The following is a 25,659-nucleotide window of genomic DNA, read 5'->3' on the forward strand; positions in this document are numbered from 1 at the left end:
TTGTTTGTTTGTTTTGGGGTTTTTTTGTGGGGGGTTTAATAACAGCAGATGAAAACTTCGTGGACAACTTGATTTCAGCTGGGACTGGGTCATGCCTTTGTGCAAGTTATGAAAAAGAGGGTAAACCTCATGAGAAACTGTACAAAGTGTTTTTGTTGGCCTACACAGGAGATGAACTGGGAACAAAAATTCCATTTTTTCTTGTAAACATTAAGACAAAAAAGGAAAAATCAAAGGTAAAGGAGTTCTGTTGAACTGCTTGTTGCCATGGCTACTCTATCATCCAGAGTATCCAGGAGGCACAAAGGATTTCGTTCCTTCTCCAACGTTTTCATTCAGTTTGATTTTTTATTATTTTTTTAATGAATAGGAAATAAGAGGGGGAATGCAGGAAGGGAGAACACTAATTGTTCTTCCCAATGCTTCGAGCACAAAAATGCTTCGAGGCTGATGATGAGATAATTGTCTCTTTCCACTTTTGAGGTCTCCCAGACCCTTCTGGTTTCTGAGACAAGTAACAAAACTCTCTTTAGAGCTTCTCTGGAGCAACATCTTCCGTCATCAATTACTTTGGAGGGAGCCAGGGGTGTTCATGGCATTGCATCTTGAGGAAAGTGGGATCAGCATCCATAACCTTCTTTCTCATATTCCTGGATAGGCAACTGTTCTGAATAAAGAGATATTTTGGGGAGAGAATGTAGAATTAGATAATCTTCTTTTTCTACTCTAAACATTTCAGCTTTTTCAAACAGGCTCTTTAAAAGCTGACAGAGGATTCCAAACTGAGGGTAAGGACCCATCTTCTGGCATCTCATCTTCCCATGCAATATTTTTTTCAGATTTTTTGAGTGCCAGTGATTTGGAGATACCAGAGCCATGAAGGGTTCAGGAAGGCTACTCAGGAATGTTGCTCTTTATTGTTAATTTTCCATCACTAATCCAGGTTTATGTTGAAATAATTGATCAATGATGAAACCTCTTCTCTTGGGAGGCTGTGCAATATCACACAATAATGCGATCTTTTAAAATTATGGGAACAGTGTCTCACTAACCTGACTGTTATTGGCCAAGCCAAATAACAGAAAAAGTGTAATTACAGTAGAATTATATTGCAATTAAAATGTAATTATACTGTGGTTTGTTTTTTCCTCGATCAATAATTATTTCTGTTGATATAATAAGAACATTAACTGCATGAGTGAGTGGTTTGTGTTGGCTCTCTGGTGCTACCTGAATTGAATGTACAGCGCTGCAGTGACATTTACAGTATTTATTCTCAGCCACACCATGAACCACTCAGTCACTTCTTTTCCAAGACACAAGGGGGTGTGTGCATGTGTGTGCGCACATATGTAAAGCATTGATACATGCAACTCGTCCTATAATTACCAATTATATTATTACATCATGGCAAAATTAAATTGCAATATTAATATATATCGCAATGGAGTATAATTATGTTACATTTGTATTTGTGGTATTAAAGCGTGTCAGAGAACATACTTATCATAATTACACTGCAATTGCTCTTTAACAGGAGTGGAATTACAGTCACCATATTATGAAATATGACAGTGTTACCTTTATATATTATTTGTATTAAAGTAAAATTTAGAGGGCCTTGTAATCAGTATCTGCAGAATAAGATAAGGATCTTCCATTGATATCAGGAAACAGATCCAGGGTGAGCTCTAGCAAAGGACTCCGGCACAACAACACGATTTTTGGCGCTTGGTCCTGATGTGAGGTCTGGATCCCTATTCTGAGGTCCATTTTCTATTTCCCCAAGAATTGTCTTCACTGAGCTTCACTGTTAAGGAATTGGCCATGAATGAATTTGTCCATGGAAATTTATGCCCTTCCCAAAGACATGGGGACAGCAGTGACCCAAAAATGTGCCCCTGGAAGCTCCTCTGTCAGTGCAGGACTGCCCGAGACACTTTGGACTGTAGTGGCTTTGTCCAAAATCACTCTGTACTGCAGATTCCCTTTTTCTTGCATGGACAGGCCAAGGAAACCTGGACAGCTCAGATTTGCATCTCTGTCTTTTAGGCATCCAAGGATAGATTGAATCACTCATTCTGAGTATTTAGTGGAAAGTGTTCCTGTCCATGGCATGTGTTTGGAATGAGATGATCTTTAATGTCCTTTCCAATCCAAACCATCCTATGACTCTACCATTTTCCAGGTGGTCCTGCCTGCATCTTAAACACCAAAACCCAGTGGTTAAAGCGGGACTGAAAAAATCCCCATTTTATCAAGTCTCGGGCAACTTGGTACTTTTCCTTAAAAAAGTTTCAGATAAAATGCACAGTACCTCTCTCCATTGTGGTTCAATAGTGGCACAATCTACTTTATTTTCTCTTTCTGGCCCTGGGATCTTCCTGGGCCATTCCTTAGCCTGGAGAGGGTGGTTTGCAGGCAAGATGGTGAGGATGTTGAGCAGAGAGGTGAGGACGCACACACACATTTACTTCTACACTTACTTCCACATTTACTTCCACACTTCTGCTGCTGTTTGGTGATCTTTGGCAGGGAGAAGTTCATGATTTTCTGCAGATTCACTTCCCAGAGTCAAATGTAGGACTCTCCTAATGAATATCCATTTCCATCATTGTTTATTTGCTGAACTAAAATCTCAGTTTTCTGAGGAATATGTGCACCCTTAGAGCTTGGTCTGCCAAGGGCGGAAACAAAAAACCTGAACCAACATTTACTTTCTGCAGTATTTATGATTCACCAAAACAATTGCTCTCGGCAATCTTGCAAGGCAGGAACTTTATTTCAGTAAAAATTAGTTGGACAAATACACTGTGATGTAGGCTCGGGCAAGAATGTGTCTGAGCGTGTGGGCTCCTTGCAGGATATTCAAGGAGCTCCGAGCAGAGGAGGATGAATCAGGATGAATGAGCCAGAGAAAAATCAAGAAGATGCACAAAAGAGGTCTTTACAGCTGCATGAAAACAATATGTAGGCATTCAGCTCAGGAATAAAGAGATGGATTCCTGGCCCCACTGATGTCATTGAGGCTTCTTGGAGTCAGAGAATAACTTTGGATCTATATCAAAGACGGATGGTCCTCATTTCCAGAGAAAATGGCTACAAACCATACAAGTTCCCATGCCACTTGAGTTCCATCTCCAGCTCTGCTGATTCTCAGAGGCCTCCTGAGGCCTCAGGATATTAACTCTGGAGTTGCTGAGCATCTTCCTTCCCTCTATTCTCATCCTGCACCTACAGTTTTGCCAGTCACAGATCTTTAATATTCAAGTCTTGGTTTTTCCTCTTCATCTTGCCTGGTTTTTAACCAGCTTTTGGGGATTTTTTGATTCATACTGAGAATCATCATCATTTGAGTCACTTGCAAAGTGGATAAAATGCCGCAAATCAAACATCAGGGGGTCTGCAGTTCCCGTGGGCACAGAGCAATGCAGAAGCAAAGGAGCCTTATGCCAGGGACAGACTGAGTTGGTGAGGTGAGATCTCAATCCTGTCCTAAATATTCCAAGGAATTCAGGGGTGTGGGGTATGTTCAGGGTGATGTGCTCAACTCAACCCAGCTCAGCTCAAACTGAGAATACAAAACAGAGGGATTGTGATGGGTGGAAGAGTTGATGTCTGCAGTTATATTTAAAGCACAGCTGATCTTCACCTTCTAAAAGTCCCATTTTCCATTCATCCATCTCCCCACACTGATGCTAAATGCCTTCAAGTCCCATTTGTTTTTCTGGGATCTTATTTAATTCAGCTCCTTCCTGAGCCTGTGAAGTGAGGCAGCCTTTCTGCCTGGTTGGTTTTTAATTTGAATTAGTTTCCAATCGATCAGATCTCCTAAATCATAATCTCAAGAGGTGCTAGTGCTGTTTAATGTCAGTTTGTGTGTCTTTACCCTTACTGGGAACTCGTGAAGGAGGATGAACTTACCTTGCAGAGGGGTTCTGAGAAGAGCTGGCCACTCGTTCCAGTTTCCACTAGACAGAGACTGGATTTGTAACATTTTGGTGGGAATGAAGCAATAGGATGGACTCCCCATCCCTGGAAGTGTTCAAGGCCAGGTTGGATGGGGCTCAGAGTAATCTGGTCTAGTGGAAGGTGTCCTTGCCCATGGCAGGGGGTGAAATGAGATGATCTTGAAGGTCCCTTCCAACCCAAACCATTCTGTGATCCCATGAAAGTCAAGAAATTAAAAATATGGATCCTGCAGTGCACAGTGAGCCTCAGGTTGTGCTGTTCATTCTCGGTCCATGGTTGAAATTGTTGCTGAGCTTTTGTACAAGGTCGTCCCTCCAAGTTCATTGGTCTTTCTCTCAAGCAGGACGTGCTGGCAAAGCATCTGGTAGAGCTGGATCTGATCAAAGTTTGCAAGCCCAAGGACATTCCCAATAAAGTACGCAGGGGTCACATATCTGTGTTTTCTCGCTGAAACTCTGTTCTGCTGTAAGATTTGCTGCTGACTTGCACCTTTATTACCTGGGTTATACAATCTACTCCAGGATCCCGGGAACAGCAGGGACTGTGGAACAGCAGTGTAGCAGTAGGAGCTGTTTGCCACAGCCCGTGCCCAGGATTGCTGCGCTTTCCCTGCGGCAGGTGGAACGCAGGAAACAAATAAGAATTTCACTCAGTGCTCTTAAGAGTGAGTGGGCAGACAGGACCATTTTCACCAGGGTCCTTCTGACTGGTGTGGACCTGAAACAGCACCCTTTCTGCCCAAAATAGCATGCCACAGGCAGAGAGACATTTTGTTTTTGCTAAAAGCAAACAGAGTTGCTAAGAAACGAATATTGCAGAGATGGAAATCCACAAAAGGTTTGACAGTTGCCGAATGGTGCGCAGCTTGGCAAACATGGCCAAGCAGCCAGCCAGGAGGAGACAGACAATTCCACAGTACTTCCAGCAGGAATCCCATTATTTGTTCCTCACATCTTGTCTCCATCGAGCACATTGCTGATGGGGACTGAAAAAACAGGAGTATGAGAGGGACAGGGCCCTGTGATCACAGAATCATGGAATGGTCTGGGTTGGAAGGGACATTGAAGATTATCAAGTTCCAACCCCCTGCCGTGGGCAGAGACACCTTCCATGAGACCAAGTTGCTCCAAGCCCCATCCAACCTGGCATTGGACACTTCCAGGGATGGGGCAGCCACAGCTTCTCTGGGCACCTGTGCCAGGGCCTCACCACCCTCACAGGGAAGAATTTCTTCTTAATCTCTGGTCTGAATCTGTCCTTTTTCAGTTTAACACCAGTGTCCCTTGCCCTGTCACTATGTGCTCATGTAAAAAGTTCCTCTCCCTTCTTTTTATAAGCTCCCTTAAGGCAATGGGAGGCTGCATTGAGGTGTCTCCAGAGTTTTCCTTTCTCTGACTGGTCTGAACAACCCCAGCTTTCTCAGCCTGTCTTCGAGGAGAGGTGTTCCAGCCCTCTGACCATGTTTGTGGCCCTTCATGAAGTCATTTGTGTGTCTCCACCAGTGATGGCTCTTCTTTAGACTCTGGTCCTGGGGTCCCATCATGATGAGGATCAGTGACCAGGTTGGTGCCACCTTTCTCAGAGTGTGGGAACATCTCTTTTTGTTTCAGCCACTGTGGAGCCTTTGGAGACAGTGATCCCTTGCAGCGACAGAGGACTCAGGTTTTTGCCCGCACCGTATCCCACATTAGGCAGTCAAATTTCAGCTACCTCAATTCCCTGTGCTGGAGAAGAGATCTTACATAATTTCCTTCTCAGATGGAATGACAAATACTCAGTACCCAAAAGGTGACGTTCATCACGTTCGTGACTTTGTGCATGGGGTTTCTCCCTGAACGATGCTTCGAGAGCAGCTTGGGGGGGGGGGAAATCCCTGGAATAGGAGACATTTGAGGGATTGCTGTCCCCTACTGGGGCACAGTGCGTGGTTTAAAGCTCGAGAAATCAGATATCAGAACTACCTGTAGCAGCTGAAGGGCCATCCCTGCTCTCCAGTGCACTGCTGTTATTGTTAGGTGTGCACTTCAGGAAGGTGGGACTGGGAGGGAAAAATACGAAATATTAAAATAGAAAATAGAAGCAAAGCAAACTAAGGCTGAGGCAATCCGACTAATAAAGGATGCCAGGAGTTGGTGTTAATTTGTGTCTGATTTAAAGTGCTTGGTGGGTGGAGAGAGAACAGCCCACAAGAAGCAGCTGGGCTCCTTTTCCATCCCCCAGCCCTGCTGTTGGAGTGGCGTGGTGGGGGAAAGAGGAGCGCACAATCAGGCGATTCATCCCCATGCTGTCGCACTTTGCAAAGGCAAAGGAGAAGGAGGGAAGGAGGGAGAGGGAGAGGGAAAAAGCACTGATCCAGTTCTCATGAAAAGCACTGGCAGCAAACTTTATGCTCCTGCTCGCCTGACCAGGATCTACCCACCCTACCCACATTTACCGGCTTTTTGTGAGTTCCCAAAGGGCAGCCCTGACAAAAAAAAATTGGATTAAAGCTTTTCCTCACCTGGCTCTTTGGGCCAGGAATGCTGAGTGCTGAGTGGAGTGCTCTAATCTGCTGCTGACGCTGGCAAGGGTCACAGTCTACTCAAAAGTTGATAATTTGTGTGCAGAGAAGGGTAAGACAGGGAAGAGCTCCCCCATTGATGTGGCTCCAATGAAAAAGTCTACCTGACCCCACACAGGTGATACCTGGATTTGCTCCTCAGAGGGTGATCAGAGAGTTGGGGCTTCCCAGAGAGGCTGTGGACTCTCCATTCCTGTAGGAATTCCAGGCCAGGCTGAATGGGGATCTGATTAACCTGGTCTGGTGGAAGGCTGTTCTAATGGCAGGGGGTGGGGACTGGATGGTCTTTAAGGCCCCTTCCAGCCCAAACCATTCCATGATTTTATGATTCTCTGATCTCCCCCACCCCTCAGTTCCTCCAGTGACATCTGAGAGAACACCCACGTTTGCTGTCCATGTCCATGCACTCCTCTGAGGCTCCATCTCTCCTGATAAATAAACGAGGGATTGCAGGCAGGCATGAGTGCGGTCCCGTGATCATCCAGACCGTTTAATTATTTCCATGCTCCCTGGTGAAGCTTTGGCCCAAGACGGTGCCAGGACACAGCGTGGCAGATGGCTGAGCCAAGGGACTCTCTCCTGCAGGTCTGTGGGATGAGGCCAGCCCCTCTCAGAGGGAAGGAGGGCTGGGGTGTGTCTACAAGCAGTGTCATGCCTGGTTCCAGAGCCAAGGAACAGCCCCTGCTCCGAATTTTTCAGCAGTACAGACGGAGCCTGTGGAGACAGACAGCAAAAGGGCAAATTAGCACTGATTTGGCAGGTGGACTCCCATTCTTCAGGAACCAAAGGAGGGCCATCTGCTCTTTGTGTCTGGCACGAGGTGGGGGCTTTCATTCCCAACCTACCTGTGCTGGATTCCAGCCTGGCACTCCCTGTGGAGATGCCTCTGCCCCTCCAGGGATTGTTCTGGGAGACTGGGGACTTCCACTGCGCTCTACTGTGCCAGGTCAATCTATCCTCTGGGCAAAAAAGGCACCAATTGTCACCTCCTGGCACCTTTCTAGAAGGACTGATCATCATTCCTCCATTTCCTGGCTTCCTGAGGCAGGTTCCTGTGCTGCACAGGTGGGTTTGCCATTGCAGGGCTGCCCAGGAACACTTGGGGCTCACGTTTCCCTACACACTGCTGGGCTGGAAGCAGGAGGAAGAGCCTCAAAATTGTCCTCTAGAGGAAATGGGGCGAGAAGAACTGCCAGCACATGGCTTTGTAGCTGAATTCCCCTCCAAGGTATTGGGTCTTGTGTAGTAACCTAAATTTAAGCCCTCCCATCTGCAGACCTCCAGCTGCCCTCCAGCTCTTCAGTCCTGTCTTCCTGTCCTCCGAGCCAGAAGTAAATACTCATACAAATAAAGGAGCATGTAAAAATCCCAGATTCTGCTGTCATGCCTGTGATGAAGCATCACCCAAGCCCTCCTCAGAATAAATATAAACCATCCTCCTTCAGCCCTTCATCAAGGCTGCGCACAGACAGCTCACTAACCCCAGCCCCGAACCAGCACATCCTCAGTGCTGCACAAATCACTCCGTAACGTCCTCCATCATCTCCTCTGATTGAACAAAGCCAAAGAAAGTGAGAAGAGAGGAAGAACTTTGCCTCCCAATAACCCCCCTGCCTGCCCCTCACCGGTAATCTTCTCTCCCACGTCACATTGCTCAAGGGTTCCTGGGGAGAGGGCTGGAAAGGGGAACAGAGTACATCTGTCTCGTTTATGCAAATCCTGAACTGCTTGTCATGAGACTGATGGATGAGATGCGAGGAATAATCCAGCTTGTTAACGCCTGTGCTGTGATTGCATCCCTCTGCCAGCCTCTCTGCATTCCAGCATCCTAGGATTTGTTACGGGGGAGCCTAGAAGGCAGTTCCTGCCCTGAGGAGTCTGCGAGGAAAAGGGGACTCTCCAGGGAGCAGAGCAGGCAGGATCCTTTGCTGTCCAGCATGGTTAGCTCAGGCACGGCCCTGCGTGGGGGTGAGCATGACACTCAGAAGAATTTAGGTCAGGGCAGATCAGCACCCATCCCAAGGGCTGCTTTCCCACAGAGTGAAGAGAGAGGATGGATGAGGCCAACCCATTTTGGGAGGGAGTTTTAACAACATGGATGTGACTTGTGACACTCGTTTTAGTTTCAGGCTCTGTAGATGGTTTGGCAGTGTGGACGTAATTTTTGTGGCTTAATGTAATATCCCTGCACCTTTCTATGGTAAATCAAAAACGGTTATTTAGGGAAGGAATAAGAGACATAGAATCATGGAATCATAGGGCAGACTGGTTTGGAATGGATATTTAAAGATCATCTACTCCACTCCCCTGCTTCCATGGGCAGCAACATAGTGTGGCTTGGTTTGAAAGGGACCCTGAAGGTCATCTGGCTCCAAAACTTCTGCCATGGGCAGGGACACCTTCCACTATCCCCAGTTGCTCCAAGTCCCATCCAGCCTGGCCTTGGACACTTCCAGGGATGGGGCAGCCACAGCTTCTCTGAACAGCCTGTGCCAGGGCCACACCACCCTCATTATAAAAAATGCCTTCCTCATATCCACCTGCCTCTCCCTCAGTTTAAAACCATCATCTCCTGTCCTATCTCTACAGGTCTTGATAAGAAGCCTCTGTCTCTTTTTTACAAGGCTTCTGTATATATTGAGAGGCTTCAAGGAGGTCTGCCTGGAGCCTTCTCTTCTCCAGGCTGAACAACCCCAGCTCTCCCAGCCTGATTGCACAGCAGAGGGGCTCCAGCCCTCAGATCATTTCCCAGATCTGCATCCACTCTAACAGATCCACGTCTTTCTTGTGCTGAGTGATCCAGCACTGAGGTCTCACCAGAGGGGCAGAATCACCTTCCTAACCTTGCTGGCCACTCTTCTTTTGAGGCATCCCAGGATCTGGTTGGTTTTCTGGTCTGCAATCTCACATTGCCAGTTCGTGTCCAACCTCTCATCCACCAGGATCCTCAAATCCTCTTCCTCAGTGCTACTCTTCATCTGTCATCCCCCAGTCTGTATTGATATTGGGGATTGTACCAACCCAGGGCCACCCAAATCCATCTGGATGACCCATGAAAGGCTGAAGGAAAAGCAAAGACAGAGCCACCCCCAGACTGGCACTGGCACCCAGACCATCGTGCTCAACAGCATGGATTGGCCTCTCCTCCACAGATTCCCTAATCCAGTTTGTCACCCTTTTATGCCTTTAGCCTCCACAGCATCCTGTGGCAATGAGGTCCCCGACTGAATTATGAGCTTGGTGAAAAACTACTTCCTTTAGTTTGTGCTCAGGCTTTGGGGTCAGCGAGGATGGCTCCCTGCGTCACGAGCCTTAATTCACTGCTGCTCCCTATGTCCCTTGAGGACCTTGGGGTGCTGCAGAAATGCACTTATTTATCATTCTTCTCCTTTGTAAGTGCGGGTTGCAGACTTCTGCTGCTTCAAGGTCATGGCTGGATCCAAAACCATGGAAACTTGGGGTTTTAAAAGGGATTTGCTTTGTCCGTCTTTCTCTCCACCTTCAGGGGCTGTGCTCAACTTGATGGAAAGGTTCCACACCCTGCTCAAGCTCAGGTATTTCTGTCATCTCCGTGATGCTGGGAAGTTCCTATTTGCCCACTTTAGTGTGGTATCAGAGACTCCAAAGCCCCTCATTTCAGACCTTGTGGAAGCAGATGGAATCTCTCCCATAGCTAAAGCAGCCCAGTTCTTTTGTGGTACTCACTCTGTGGACAGTGAAAGTAAGTCCAGGGATGACCACAGTTCTGGTTTTACTAAAAAGGACCTGTATTTTAAGTGTCTTTTGTAGCCACAGCCTGAATCTCCACCCTCCTCTTGCTGAAAATTGCAAATCTGAGCAAGAGGATCTTACGGTCCTTCTGTGTGCAATCTAATGACGTCCTCACTGGGCATTGGAAACTGAATGCCTAAAATTACAAGCTGAATTCCTGTTGTCAGAAGGGGAAATGTTCCCAATCCAGTTTTAACTTTGCTGAGACAGCAGCATTCAAAAACAGCATGGTGCACCTTCAGGGTTGATGTAAAATTGGACTCTGATGCAGTCTTTCCATCTTTTCCCAGCTGCTGCCTGGGAAATTTATCCCCATCACTGGGGGAGTGTAAACATTGTTTGTCTGGTGGGGGGAAACTGAGGCACGGTCATTCAAAGCCATGGAAAGAATCAGAAGAGGAGCCCACATTAAATTTTCCCTACACTGGGGCTGGTCAAAGGCTTCTGGTCATCTCCTGCTGCTGATCATCCCCAGCCAGTTACGAGCTGGAGAGCAGCAAAGTGGAAATCTCCTTTCCTGGTACTGGGAGAAGCACCAGGACTTGAGCTCATGCAGATCCTAGCCCAGAGCTCGTTGCAAAACCAGCTGTTTGGGTCTTCATCTCCTTTGGTTTCCCTTGGGCAGCCCAGCTCCAAGGTGCCATGGGGCGCGAGAAGTTCCAAATCCAGCTGTTATTCCATCCCAGGTGTGTGGACAGGTGGGACAGGAGCAGAGATCCAAGTTTCTTGGCCAAGGCACCTCCTTTTCCTTTGTCCTCTGTAGCCATCTCTGCATCAGTGACTCCAGAGAGCCAGGATCTGGAATCATCAAATTGTGAAAGGCTTGAGTTGGAAGGGACCTCAAAGATCATCAGTCCCACCCCCTGTCATGGACAGGGACATCTTCCACTATCCCAGGTTGCTCCAAATCCCATCCAACCTGGCCTTGGACACTTCCAGGGATGGGGCAGCCACAGCTTCTCTGGGCAGCCTGTGCCAGGGCCTCCCCACTCTCACAGGGAGGAATTTCTTCCTAAAATATGGCCTGAAACATTTTCCCATCACTGCTTACACATCTCAGGACGCTTGCTGGTGACGTTTTTACCCCAGCCAACAATCCCCACCCCAGACCATGCCTGGGTACAGCTCAGGAGCGAACATTAAACCCTGTGGAAGGCTGTTCTGCTTTGGGAACAGGCAGTTTAGCCACAGGACCAGGAGCTGTGTCTGGGCTCTCGTCCTCAGGGGCCAGAGAATGAGCCTGAGGATGTGATTTATGTGGGACACAGAAATGAGCAGTGTCAGGACATGCACCCCATGAATCCCAAAGCCCAATTTTAGCTTTGCCAAACATCCCTCTGCACATGTCCCTGTGCAAGCCTGAGCTTCACCATGCACACAAAGCCCCTCCCTAAATAGCCCCTATCCCCGGGGGGCTCCCACTTATCTCCCCAGCTAATGCCAGTGCTTTTAACCTCCAGACGGTTTCCCAATCAATCCCATCCCGGTTCCCAGCTCAAATGAGCAACGACGGAAGCATTCCTGTTCACTCATTAGGATGACCTTGCCCTCAGAGGCCCTCTTGTGTAACCCTCACAACCAGGAGCAGGGTGGTAATGTAGGGAAAAAGACCCCAAAGGGTTGGCTGGGAGCACCGTCAGTCAGGAACAAGGCAGCAGGGAAAACGGGATTTTTCTAGGATTTGCTGGTGTAGAATCCATGGTATTTCTTGGTGGGGATGGGGATGGGTGGGAGTGGGGCCAGTCAGGGATCATGGGTGATGCTGGCATGGAGGAAAGACTGATCTTACCAGGATCAGAAGCATTGTGTATTCCCCTGGGAATGAGGAAATGCCTGGGAACTCATAACAGGCTTGCTGTAATCCCATTCAAACTGGGATTTAAATCTGCTTTCCTTAAACTGTGGCAGGGTAAGGTGTAACATTATGACCTCCGTCAATAACCTTCTGCCAAGAACCCCCACGTGCTCCTTGACTTTGCTGTGCAAGGACATCAAAGCCAGCCCTATAAAGTCCTTGAGAAACTCCAAGTCCAGTCAGGGCTCCTAACAGACAATGCCAAAAGATTTGCACCCATGTAGAGGAAAGTTGAGGACAAAAATAGATGTGGATTGAGATAAGGGGATGCTTAGTCTTTAAATTAATCTCTTTTTGGGATGAAATCCTGGCTGGTTGGAAATGAATCATCATCTCCAGCACTCAGCTGGAAATCTTCAGATCATGGAGCTCTAAAGGAAAGCAGAAGATTCTTCTCACATCCATCTTTTCAGGTGGGAAAGCTGAAGCATGAATTGGCAGAGATGCTTCAGTGACAGTGTGCACAGATCCTGGAGCCAGGATTCAAATCTGGCCTCTGGCTCCCCCTGACTGTGTCTCCCCATCTGGCCAATGCTGAAGGAGATCACAGATGCAAGGGTTCAACCAAAGCTCAGGGGCTTTGGAGTTTCCTCATTGTGGTTGAAAGCCCCTTGGGGAGCCCCAGGATGATCCATTCCCTGATATTTCCCATTTCCCAGCCCTCCCTTTCCCCAAATCCCCTCTTGCAGCCTTTGACAGTTGAAATAGGATCAGGATCCTGCCCCACAAGCCAATTCCCATCACAGAATCAAACATTCCCCACCCTGTTAATGCTGTTCCTGCAGGCTGTTCCGCATCTGCTGGGGTCCACCCCTAAGGCGAGTGCATTTCCCGCTTGGAGCTGGGAGAAATTTGGGATGAAGGATGCTGGTGTGTGTATATATAGAATTTATTAGCACAGCAGACAGGTGAAATTTGGCTTTCTCTGCACTCAGGAGACTCAGAGAGAGGCAGGGGGTAGCACATCAGTCTCTACAGTGATGGAGCAAATATTCCAGGATGTGAGGGATCTGTGCAGGAATCTGTGTTAGGAAAATCATGGAGTTGTTTGGGTTGGAAGGGACCTTAAATATCATCTAATTTCACCCCCTCTGCCATGGGCAGGGACACCTGTCCCTTGCTCAAAGCCCTCTGACCTGGCCTTGAACACTTCCAGGGATGGAAAATGGACCATAAAAAATAACAATAAGGAAAAACCCTGATTTTGAGCACTGATTTTATGGTAGAGGTGCTGCTCCAGGACCTGACCAAGCTCCCTGGGTGCCTTCCAGGGTAAACTCCTCTCCCTGCAGCCCAGCAGCCCAGCAGAGCCACTGCAGCTGAGCAACACCCAGGTCTGAGCCCTTCTTGACTCCTCTCTGTGCTGTCAGCTCACAGATGCCACCGTGTTTTTCCAGGCATTTCCACTCTGCTTTGCTCCCTCGCAAAAACAAAATTTCCAAGCTGTTGCAGCTTTTTTTTTTTTTTTCCCCCTGCTAACAGTTCCTCGTGAATAAGGACAGAACAAACTCCTTCCCTGTGTTTCCTCAGAGTGGCAAGGGACGAGCTTTTCAGGGCCAGGCATTTTTCTGCCTCAGGCAAAAGGGATATTTAGTGTGATGTCTGGGGACCTTCTTACAGGGAAATGGGAAGCCCCAGGAAAGGAGGATTCGCTTGATGAGAGTTGTTTTCACCCTGCTGGGATGTCAGCCATGCACCAAAGTCAGGAGAAGGAAAAGCAGAGGGAGGTAAATCTTGGACAGTGGCACATCTGGAGCCAGTGGGCAGAGAAAGGGGAGCTGGAACTGCTGGACCGGTGGGAACAGATCAGGGAGCAGGTGTTGGGAATGGTCCTACAGGCAGCAGTGGGCAAGGATGCCCTTTCTGCAGTCATCTTCATTTTTTCCCCCTTTTTTTTCTTTCTTTTTCCATGGAGTGTTTGTGTGTGTGTGTGTTTGTGTTCATGTCTAAGAGTGCCCTCCATTGGCCACATCCAGGCTGCTGCTCCAGGAGTGCCACCAGCACAGCCAGGAAAAGTGGTGGCTGCTCCACCAGCGATGTCACCCTTCCCTCGTGGGAGGACTGTGCCATGCAGGGACTTTGGAAAGCAGGACATGGCAGCACTGCCGGCATCCCACAGGCTCCTCCTGCCCAGGCAGAGCTGAAATCCCTGGGCTGGGCACAGCTGCAGAGCTGGACACGCCAGTTTGAAGGTGTCCATCAGGGAGATCTTGTTGGGATGGGGTGAATCGGCTTGTGGGGCTATTCAGGCAGAGGGTGAAGGCAGTTGTGGGTAAAATCAGGGATGCCCTGATCCCTGCTCACACATCCCACACTGCCTGACTCCCCAGAGTGGCTGTGGGTGGGCAGAATTTGTGCAGAAATCAAGCAGGAACAACGAGAGTGGTGGCAAAATCCAGCTCAGACCTGGATCATTCCCGCAGCAAGACAGGGCCCACCATGGTGGTGTCTGGTCAAAGCTTGGACTTAGTAACCTTGGAGATCTTTTCCAGCCTTACTGATTCGATGATTCTGTGGCTTGCAGGCTCCAAAATTCACTGGGATCAGTGCAAACTGTATGCCTACACCCCTTGGGCTCCAAAATTCACTGGGACCAGTGCAAACTGGATGCCTAAATCCCCTGGGCAGCCCAGATGTAACCTGTGATTTAGTCCTTGCCTGGTTTTGATCTGAGCTGTGAAGGGCTGTCCCAGGTTGTGTTTCTGATCCAGTGGGTGCCAGAGTGGGATGGCAAACGCTCAGCAAGGAGGTAGAAAAAATCGTGAGGGCAGTTCTGAGTTGTGTGAGGGTGCAGGAGCCTCGCTGGTGGCTCACAGCTCTTCATAATCCCCTTCCTTGTCACCTCTGACAGCTGCACAAGGTGACCAAGGCAAAAGGACCATTCAGACCAAACTTTTCAGTCTCTTTCTGTGAGTTTCTTGGGATGAAAAACCATTTTTGCCAAGGGCACACACACACACACACAAGGGCAACAATAATTTTGTCCTTTGGTTTGTCCTTGAGAAACAAGCCCAAGGTGTTCCAATGTCACCAGCTGTCCCCAGGCTTTGCTCTGCCAGACCCACCTCCCAGGCAGAGATGGAAGGAAAGGGCAGGGGAGGTGTTGTGTGCTCCAAGTTGGAGCCAAAGGATGGGACCAGGCAGGGATGTCTTCCATCACTCAAAATTCCAGGAACAGCCAGGCTACCTGGACACTGACTGTGGCAAAAACCATGGGAATGTGGGCAAAATTGACTGTGTGCCATATGAATGTGACCTCCAACACTGCAATAATCTGTTTTTTCACTCCTTCAATAACTTCCCCAGCTGCAGGCTGTAGCCTCTGGTTTTATGTCCCCCTTGGGATTTTTTTGGGGATGGAAGTGTAGGAGATGGATCTCTGCTGAAATCAAGCAGCCACTCAGGTGCCTGTTGCATCTTCCCTCCCTGCCAGGTCCAACACCTGTCGAGCCAAAGATCCAGGTGTGGAGGGGGTTTTGCCCATCCACTCCTGCTCTGAGTAAAGATTCCCACTTCAGCAGGGATTAGTTGAAAGAGGAAAAAAAAATGTTTATGCTCTTTATGGGGAAACCTGCCAGATGTGACTGCACTGAGGGGAAATCAATTGTGAGACCTGACAACCATAACAGGTCTGGTTAAAGTTTGTTGGCTTTTACGGTGCTTTTCCCTGACAGGGGCAGTGAGGGGGCATTTGTTTTGTGCTCACCACATCCTCAGACAGAAGCAGGTCTGTGGTCAGTGTGAGAAAAATTGAGTTTGTGGAGAGCAGGAGGCCTGGGCTGAATCCCAGGCACTGAAGTCACCATTAGGAACTGGATTTCAAAACAAACCCTGTCTCCTCATCATCTGGTTGCTATGGAGGCACTGCTAGCTCCTGCTTCCAACCAGGAAAGGCAAGTTTCTGGTCTGGACCAGAGGTTAAGATGACAAGAAAGATGGAGATATTATTTACAAGAGCAGGGAGTGACAGAATAAGGGGAATTGGCTTCCCGCTAGCAGAGGGCAGGTTTAGATGGGATATCAGGAAGAAATTCTTTACTCGGAGGGTGGGGAGGCCTTGGCACAGGTTGTTCAGAGAGATTCCGGATTCCCCATCCCTGGAAGAGTTCAAGGCCAGGTTGGACAGGGCTTGGAGCAACCTGGGATGATGGGAGGTGTCCCTGCCTGTGGCAGCGCTTTGGACAAAATGATCTTTAAGGTCCCTTCCAACCCAACCCACTCTGTGATTCTGTGATCCTTGTGGGTCCCTTCTGACTCAATATATTCCATAATTCTGTGATCCCTGGCTCGCTCATCAGGGTCAAGGTCGGGTAGACTTTGGATTTGCAAACAGAATGAGCTGTTCCAGCACTGTCCTAAGAGACCCAGTGGCCCCTTTCAGAGGGTCAGCTAAAGCAAGAGCCTTTCAGCTCCCAAATCTGATATTTAGGGCATTCACAGTCCTATCTAGGCAGCCCCTCCTGCTAATCAGGAAATTTATAAGATGTTTGGTAGATCCCTGTTCTATTCTTTGCAAGCAAGACCAGGTTTGCATCCCCTTTTCACTCCTGAATTCTGGCTCCAGAGGCAGGCAGGAGCCTGGCAAGGGGAGATTTGCACTGTCAAGCTTTGTAGACTGCAAAGCAGCCAGGAGTGGGGATCTGACTTGTAAAAAATTTAAGTCCAAATGCATTTGGACTCCATGCTGATTAGTGTCAGGTCTAACACACACTCAGGAACCTGCTGGCAGGGGCTGCAGTGATTTGAATCTGGGATGAAACACAGTTTGCAAATAGCAGGTCTGACTTTTGAGTTCCCCAACCCTTTCCTGCCCAAAAGAAAAGGTTTTGGCAGGAGAAAGAAGATGCAGAGACAACTCTTTGATATAGAGCAGGGAGAGAACCTGAGTGAACGTGGAGGTGCATTTAGCTTCTCATCTCTTCCCAGATGCACAGGATGGTCTGTGGGCTTCTCATCTCCTATTTTTCAGTCTCTCCTGGGGCTGGGTTTGGCTGCCTGAACTGTGGATTTGCTGGGAATTTGTACGGCTGTGGTGGAAGGTCCCTCTGTTTGCAGTCTGGGAAGGCAGAGCCTGGCATGGGGTGGGAGATGGCAGCAGTGGGGACAGCAGTGGGGACACGGGGGCTGGAGGTGCAATGAAGACGTGTTTTCCCTCTCCCCTGGATGTAGATGCCCCTCTCCATAGACTTTCACCCTAATTCCTTCCTCGAAGTGCCACCCTAATCGTGGGGAAACACATCGGAATTATTTGTGGGTTGCAGCCCAGGGTAATGTTTTGCCCTCAGGAACTGGGCTGTTTGCATTTCAATGCAGGGGCCTTGAGCACCTGCTTCACTATGAACTGCGAAGTCTCCTGAAATCACGGCAGTTTTCTGACTTGATAGGAGGAAATCTTCCTCCCAGGTTCCCCTTTGTCCTTTGGAAATGGGGCGGCAGCGCTGTTTTGGAGGCAGCGAGTGCTGCAGGGGCAGGGCAAGCCTCACCCAAGAGGAAACTCCTGATTTTCTCTACCTGGGGTGAGCTGAGAGGGGAGGAAGGGAAAAAGGTTGGAAAGTGGGAACGAAAAGGCCCCATGGCTGTGTGATCAGCAGTGGAGAAATCCTGCCCTACTCTCCGGGGGTCTGCCCCTCCTGCAGCTGTTATCAGTGCCCGTCCCCAGACCTGGGGGTGGACACGGATGGGAGTCCATGATGAGGAAAGTCCTGCTACTGATCCTGTTTTCCTTTCTCTCTTCTCTCCTGCAAAGAGAGGAGATGGAGGGAAGGGGATGTAGGAGAGTCTTTTGTTGGGGTAAGAAAGAGGGAGATTTACATGAGTGCAGAGGATCCTCTTTGTCATGGAGGGGGAACAGGGCTCTGGGCTGAAGGAGGAATCTGGGCTAGAGAGGGTTGCAGGGAATGCGTCCTTAGGGTATTGCAGGGTGGATTCTACTCTGGATGAAGGGTTTTGGGGGCTGAAGGAGACCCTGGGACTGGCACAGAGGGCTCTCACTCTCTGCAGATGCTCTGAGCCTGGCTACAGCACCACAGGCTTTGGGGTGTCCTGCACTCAGGGGTGGAAGGAGGGGTGGCTGCCTGGTGTGGGAAGACATAAAATCTGCCTCTTTGGCCCTTTTTTTGCTCGTGTGCTGGGCGTACAGCTCCATCCATTATTCTGCCTGGCCTCAGGGTTACACCAGTGCTGGGTTCCTGAACAACAGCTCCCTTCCCTGCACTGCTTTGGTGGAAGGGAGAGAGAAAAGGAGAGACATAAAGAAGCTAAAAACCAACTGCTGGCAGAGGGAAGAGAGGAGGCAGAGCCTAGCTGGCCATGCTGACCTCCAGCCCACCCTCCCCAGGTGCATCCTGAAATCTGAGTTGAACCAGCATCCTGGCTCACTTGGGATGGAGAGAGCTGGAGACTCCCTAACCCAGAGACCAATCCTGTTTTCTTTGGGGAGATGGTTAAAATTCACAGCCAAGGCTCTGCTGGCTCAGCAGAGGGATCTGCATGGGCAGAGGGCACTGGGAAGGACAGCAGGTCACAGCTGTGTTCACCCCGGGTCAGTCACAGTTGGGCCCCTCCTGGGGGTTAGGACACCCCAAGGATGGGATCACCCCAAACCAAGTGCGGGAATGGTGATGTGGGGCTGCATCTTCCCCCCGTGAGAAGTGCTGGGTCTGGGAGTGCTGTGTGGGTTCTCAGCCTTGTGAAGGGTTAATAAAAACAACAACAACAAAACACCGCCAAAAACCCCAAATCCCAAATCTCTTCTCTTTCTCTCCCCTCCTCCTTCCCTTCCCTGTTTTTTCCAGGTGTTGTTTATGGCCACAGGAGGGAGCTCAAATCCAGACATGGGAGGATCGGCTTGATTTCAGATCCAGAGCCTCTTAAACTCTGCTTTTCCTCTAAGCTGGTCCCTGTTATGTCCAGGATCTGGCACCTGCTTGACATTTACTTTGAGTTCCAGAGGACCAGAGACCTAGGATGAGGAGCATTGGATCCGCCCTGAACCTGCTTTTGGTATCGCCACTCTACTTTGTGTGGACCGTGGTCGCTCTGGACCTGGCACAAACTCCCTGCACCACTTTGGTCCAAGGGAAATTCTTTGGGTATTTCTCCTCCTTCGCCGTCTTCCCACTGAACTCCTCTCTCTGCTCTTGGATTATCCAGAACCCCGACCCTCGCAGGTACACTTTGTACATGAAGATCCTCAAACCCTCCGGCGTATGTGACCACCAGCACATCCGCACCTACCAGTTCGACTCCTTCCTGGAGTCCACCCGCACCTACCTGGGCATGGAGAGCTTTGACGATGTGTTGAAGCTCTGCGATGGCTCCACCCGCTTTGCCTTCCTCCAGTCCAACAAACAATTCCTGCAGATGAAGCAGACGGCCCCGCCGGGCGTGGACACCTGGCCCATGCGGTGGAAGCCCACCAAGGCTCAGGAGAGGGACTTCTCGGTGGAATATCTGGTGGTGGGCAACAGGAACCCCAGCAAAGCCGCCTGCCAGATGCTCTGCAAGTGGCTGGATGCCTGCTTGGCCATCAGCAGCAGCTCCCACCCGTGTGGCATCATGCAGACCCCGTGCTCCTGCTCGGGAGGGGAGGTCCTGGATCAGGCCAGCGAGATCCTGGGGTTCACCAGGAAGAAGGAAGATTGCTACAAGGATGGAATTTACCTGGAGAACTGCGTGAGCAGCCCTAAGGACAGCAATGGAGCGGAGTTCCCGGGTGAGTGGAGGGTGGCGGGGGGTGCTGGGGAGGGAGGGCTGGTTGGGCTCTCCTCTCACAGGTCTCACACTGTCCCCGTCACCTCTGTGTCCATATCTGTGGATGCCTGGCGTGGAAACCTCATTTCCCAATCAACAGGAAGGTCAGAGAACCCTCCAAGGCTCTTTATGAGCCTGCGACTGGAATTGAAAATCAGCTGCCCCTAAATACTCCCCAAGTTGTTTTGTTCATCCTCGGGGTTTGTTCATTGCTTGTTTTACTCCTGCAGCCTCCGAGCTGCTGAGGGGGAGCTTCTTACCTGAGGCTGAGCAGTTTTCCAACATAATTACAGATGTCCTAGAAAAGGCAGGATCCAAGGTACCTCCCGAGGCAGGCTGCTCTCAGCAGCCCTATCAACCACTTTAATTTCTAGGGAAAACTTAATTCCTGGGTCTGTTTCGCGGGGATGGCAACAGAAGGCACTCTCGTTTTGTTCTCAGCTTCGTTTTCCTTCTGGAGGCTTTCAGGAAGAAAACTCACCACGCTGCTTCCAGGGGATTGCTTGGTGCCTTTGCTGTGGCTTGTTCCTCAGATATGTCACTGGGTTTTGATTGAGGTCTTGAGTATGGTGTGGGCTGGGAAGGGACGGGGAGGTGGGAGAGGCATGACAAAAAGGTCTGTGAATCAAGGTGGGATGGTCCTGAGGTCTGATCTTGGTCTGGGGAGGGAAGTGCTCCTTCCAGAGACCTGACACAGCCAGGGAAAAAGCAGACAGAAGGGACTCGGGGGGTCGGAAAGTGAAGCTTTTTTCTCACTACCTGTGTCAGGTCTGCTCTGGGGTGTTTATTCTCAGCTCCCACCCCACCTGCCAGCATGCAGGTTACGTAAAGCAGAGGTGTGATGCTAAATAGGAATCCAGGTGTCAGGGAATGGAGCTTCCAGTTCCGTGAGCCTCAGACCCACAGCTGACCCTCACCCCAAGATCTCATCTTCTTCAGGTGCTGGACTGAAATGTCCTCTGCCACCAGCAGAAAGTTGACATCTGTCTGGGTCACGAATTTGGGGATCCTTCCTGACTTTTCCACCCCAGCTGAGGGTGGAATTTCTCAGGGTTGAGGGGAAGAGGCCAGATTAGCTTGCAGTAGGAAGGAGGTGGCTGGGCACAGATCCAGGCTGTGCAGAGTGATTTTCCTGCAGCCTGCACCTGGCATTAGCTGAGAGATTAGGATATGATCAGGTACTCGTGCTTTCGTCAGTGTATTTTGCAGGAGATTTTGTTCCTCGCTGATCTGTGAATCAATACATGAAGGCACAGCCGAGCCATAAATCCTGCAAATTAGTTCTTCAGCCGTGCCTCCCTCCCTGGCCACGAACACAAGACTCCCCAGATTTGGGTTTAGTTTTTTTTTTTTTTTGCAATGCCCTTTTCTCCTGTGTGAACAGTTCGTGAGGAGCCTCCTCGGAGTTCAGTCATGTGTCATGCCTGGAATTTGCTGATTGGGTGATTTATGCATTCCACCCAAGCAGTGTGACCTTTCTCACTGCAACCAAAGGTGAAATTTGAAATAAGATTTTCAGCAAATCCTGAAGCATTCAAGCTTAATATTGGCTTTTGTAGGGATCTCTCCTAGTCCAGCTCGAGTGCCCGAATGTTCCCACAAAGTAAATATGAAAGAGGCTCAAGGGTGGCTGAATCAAAATCCTTTTTGGGTGTCAAATATTTGTAGAGTGGAGATAATTTTTCTGCTGGCTGCTCACATCTGCTCCATATTGAAGACAGGGAATTATCGTCTGTGCTGGTGGGATGCCATCCACACAGCAACGATGCTTGCAGGGTGCCCGGGCTCTCCATGTGCTGCTCTGTCTGTCACTGTGTCTGTTTTGATTTATGCAAAGGCTTGATCAGGAAGATGGAGGCGAGATCCAATTTGGACAGGGAGTCAGCAATCCCTTAACAGCATTTTGTGGGTGGAATATTTTGATAGGGTTCCTGATTTCCAAGTGCTGATGCTGGTTATTGCACTCGTTGCTGTTCTGATTGTATTTGTAGCAGGTTTTTTTCCAACAAGCCTTTTTATTTTTTTTTATTATCATCGCTATTTTTCCCTCCCTGCTGCTTTCTGAGTCATTTGTTGTTTCTGGGCCTGTCTTAACACTTTCATCTTGGAACAAGTGGGCATGTGTGAGTTGTACTAATCTACTCTGATGACTTTAAAGGCACAAAAAGGAATTTGGAATTCCATGGCAGGGGTTGGAATGAGATGATCTTTGAGGTCCCTTCCAACTCAAACCACCCTTTGAATTGCCAGATACCCAGATACCATCCTGAAATATGAAACTTGACTTTCCCTAATGTGCCTTTTTATTCCTTGGGTATTTCCAAAGCGAATGGATGGGTGCAAATCTACAACGAGGTGTTGCCTTGGCACACAGCTGTGCTTTGGCTCACGGTCTGTGGGTGAGATCCCTGTGAAAAGCTTCGCTCCAAGAGGATCCAGAACTATAGGGACAACAAGAGCTCCAGAACTACAGGGACACTCAAGAAAACATAACTGACAGACTGTTTGCACTCATGGCCAGTGATTTTACACCTGGTTCGGGTGCACAGGGAAATTGATGACCATTTATTGAGGGACTTCCCAAAGAAACTCTGCCAAAGTGACCCTGTCTTATCTGCAGCACCTGTTCTTCAGTGTCTGGAGGAAGGAGAAACTGCTCCAAATTTGCTTCCCAGGTTTAGTGAGACGCTCTTTGTGCTCACTGTCCCACACAGATATTTCAGAGGGTACAGCAGGCAGTGGTGGGTTGCAGAAGAATCCCTCAGGTTATCCCTCAGATATTTTGGTCTTCCTGCACAAGGAGCTTGTCCTGGTGATCAGCAGGACATGCTTTGAAATCTTGGGCAGCTGCCTCCAGCTGCTACTCCAGGGAGGCTTGAACTGGGATTGTTTTCCAGGAGAAGACAATTCAACAGGGGAACTGTTGATAACTGGCCGCTATCAGATCTCCCTTGGCTGACTCAGGAAATGTGGGAAGAAGGCAGAGGTTTGTTTGTAGGTGCCTGTGTTTAGATGTAAATCCTGGTTTTGGTATGCAAATTGGTATTTCTTGAATAAGTTTGTGGTGCAAGAGCAGGAGACTGAAGAAGGGAAAACCTCCTGAAGTGCTGGGTATTGGTTCTTCGGGGTCTGAAAATGCTTGTGACCCTCCCAAATGTCAGCTGGCTTCTGTAATCGGAGCTGGAGCTTTAAAAGGGATGACGATGTGACCCTGTAATGAGAGAAGGTTAAATGTGTGCTTAAGTGCTGTGCTGAGTTAGGCACTTAATGAATGTCTAATTAGTCTTGTCTCCACGTGAGCTGTTCCTGGAAGGCCATTGCAGTGCTGTCACATTTCGGTGGCCCAAAGAGGCAAACATCATTCTCTGGTCCTTTTGCTCTTCTTGTTCCATCTTAGGGGGATCCAGGATGCTGACTGTAAATCAAGGCTAAAAGTGTCCCCAAAATATATTATTTGTTTCATGATAAATCAGGTGGCTCCAGGGCTGGAGGGGTTTTTATAATGCTAGACTGAAGCGCTGAGGATTTTTCCTGCCTTTCCTGCTAAATTTTCCCTTCTTTTGCCATCCTCATTGCTCTGAACAAAATCAAATCCCCCTTCCTCACACATGCTCATCATTTCTGTTTTGTTCGTGGTGTTTCATCTTCCACTTTTAGATGCTTTTCCACCTCTGTAACCTTGATTAAGATGTCTCAGAGTGTCTGATCTCTGTTTGGAGAGGCCCAAGAACAAATTCCTTCTTAACCTCTGCTGCATTAAGTAAGCTGGAGTCCATAAATCTCTCACTGCAGGACACACCCTCCAAACCTCTCTTGTTGTTGGGAAGTTTCACTTCATTTTTGGACAGCTCTTTGGTAAAAACATGCTTTGGTCTCCTCAGGAGGGCTGAGCTTCTGCCTGGATTTGTGGCTGAGTGGCTCCTGAATGGGGTCCATGGTGTGGAAGAGGAACCAGAGGCACAGAAATGAATCAATTCCCACCCTCCCTGCTGCAGAAATCATCTTGGGTGGCACAGCTCCCCTCACCTCAAATCTCCAATCTCTCCCAGGGCAGAGATAACCTGATAAGTCATTACTATGTTTGAGATGGGCTTTAGTGGCCATGAAAGCTCCAGAGATTGATAAAGAGCTGTGAGTAATTGCCCAGGGGCAGATCTCAAACCTCTCCTTGACATCTTCAGCTCTTTATGACACACTCGCTCTTCCTCCAGCAAGAATCCCCCAGGCCTGAGCAGCTGAGCTTGCAGACAGAGGTGTTTGGCTTTGGTTTGGCCTCGGGTTTGGATTTGCCAATGAAACAGCAAAGGGATTTGGGTGAGTGCATTTTCACTGCCTCTCTGGAAGGTGTGCAGCATTCCAGCTCCTCGCTTCTCCACCTGTGTTTGTCCCTGTTGTCTGATCTGGACATCCCTGAGAGCGGAGGTTGTATGGGGTGAGAGATCAACAGCAAAACACGGGGCAAGGAAGCACTGATTTCTGCTCATGTGTAAAATTTTCCTGTGTGAACTGCTGAAATCATTGGAGATTTCACCTGACATCCCCCCCAGCTTTAGTCCAAATTTCAGCAGCTGACAAGACCTGATACTCCTTCCCAGTTCCTGGAGGAGGAGGAGGAGGTAGAACAGAGCCTGGCATGTGCCAAAGAGGTCACCTTGTCACCTGCAGCGAATCCCCACTGCACCCATATGGGCAGCTCCTGGCAGGAATGTCCCTCTTGCCTGTGGTCACAGGGTGCTTATGGATGAGGCAAATGTGGGGAGCTCCTCCCTGGGCGCTGGAACGGGGTGTTCTGGCTCAGTTTAAACACTCAGATCTCTCTGACCTGCATGAGCCCTGCCTGCCCCACTGTTCTCCTCTGGGATTGTCAAAGACCTTGCAGATGGAATGGAATGGAATGGAATGGAATGGAATGGAATGGAATGGAATAGAATAGGAGTATTTTCAGTTGGAAAAGACCTGCAATGTTTATCTAGTCCCACTGCCTGACCAAAAGTTTAAATAAGGGCATTGTCCAAATACTTCTTAAGCACTGATAGGGATGGGACATCGACCAGCTCCCTAAAAAACCTGTTCTGATTTTTGACCACCCTCTCAGTAAACAAAGCCTTCTTAATGTCCAGCCCACAGCTCCCCTGGTGCAGTTGGAAGCATTCCCACACGTCCATCCCATCACGGGACCCCAGGGAGAATTAGGCATGAGCACAGGAGTGCCGGAGTGCTGTGAGCACGCAGCAGCACTGTGAAGTGCCAGGGCAGAAATTCCCCGTGTACCGGCTGCTTTCAGCACTAAATCCAGCCCCGCGTGTGTCTGTACGGAGATGGGGTGGAGAAAAACGAGCAGAGCAAAGCGATCAGTTCCACTGTGAACCCAACAGCTTGTGGACATGATCACAACGCAGAAACATCAGCAATTACCGGCTCAATGCGCTGTCGTTGTCGCAGGGAGACCAAAGGTGGAATTTACATCCGGTTGCCGAGGGAGTTTCACAGGCAGCTACTCCCATTATTGAGACGGGGACTTTTACGGGTAATTTAATGAGTGGCAGCCCGGTGAAAGGCTCAGCTTTTCAGTTTGCCCTTTTTTTCTCTCTCTCTTTTTTTTCATTTTCAATTTTTTAACATCCTCTCGTATTCAGGTTCCATAGCAGTCACCCCAAAATGTTTTGTATGGGAGTACAAGGTGAAATTAAGGTGCAGGGAAACACCAACACCAGAGTCAAAATCATCACATCTCCAGAGTAGTTTTCCA

The 25,659-nt window shown here is 49.1% G+C and overlaps 1 protein-coding gene across 13 annotated transcripts in view; it reads left to right on the forward strand.

The window, feature by feature from the left end:
* ADGRB1 (adhesion G protein-coupled receptor B1) overlaps positions 1-25,659 on the forward strand; it is a 283,118-nt gene that overhangs the window by 61,019 nt on the left and 196,440 nt on the right. For all 13 annotated transcript variants that reach the window (XM_039548691.1, XM_039548694.1, XM_039548698.1 and 10 more), the window contains one exon: positions 18,953-19,872. In XM_039548691.1, the coding sequence (XP_039404625.1) occupies positions 19,125-19,872 (748 nt within the window). In that variant the 5' untranslated portion in view covers positions 18,953-19,124. The remainder of the gene's footprint in view (positions 1-18,952; positions 19,873-25,659) is intronic.

The sequence above is a fragment of the Corvus cornix genome, chromosome 2 (assembly GCF_000738735.6).
Source record: "Corvus cornix cornix isolate S_Up_H32 chromosome 2, ASM73873v5, whole genome shotgun sequence".
NCBI lineage: Eukaryota > Metazoa > Chordata > Aves > Passeriformes > Corvidae > Corvus > Corvus cornix.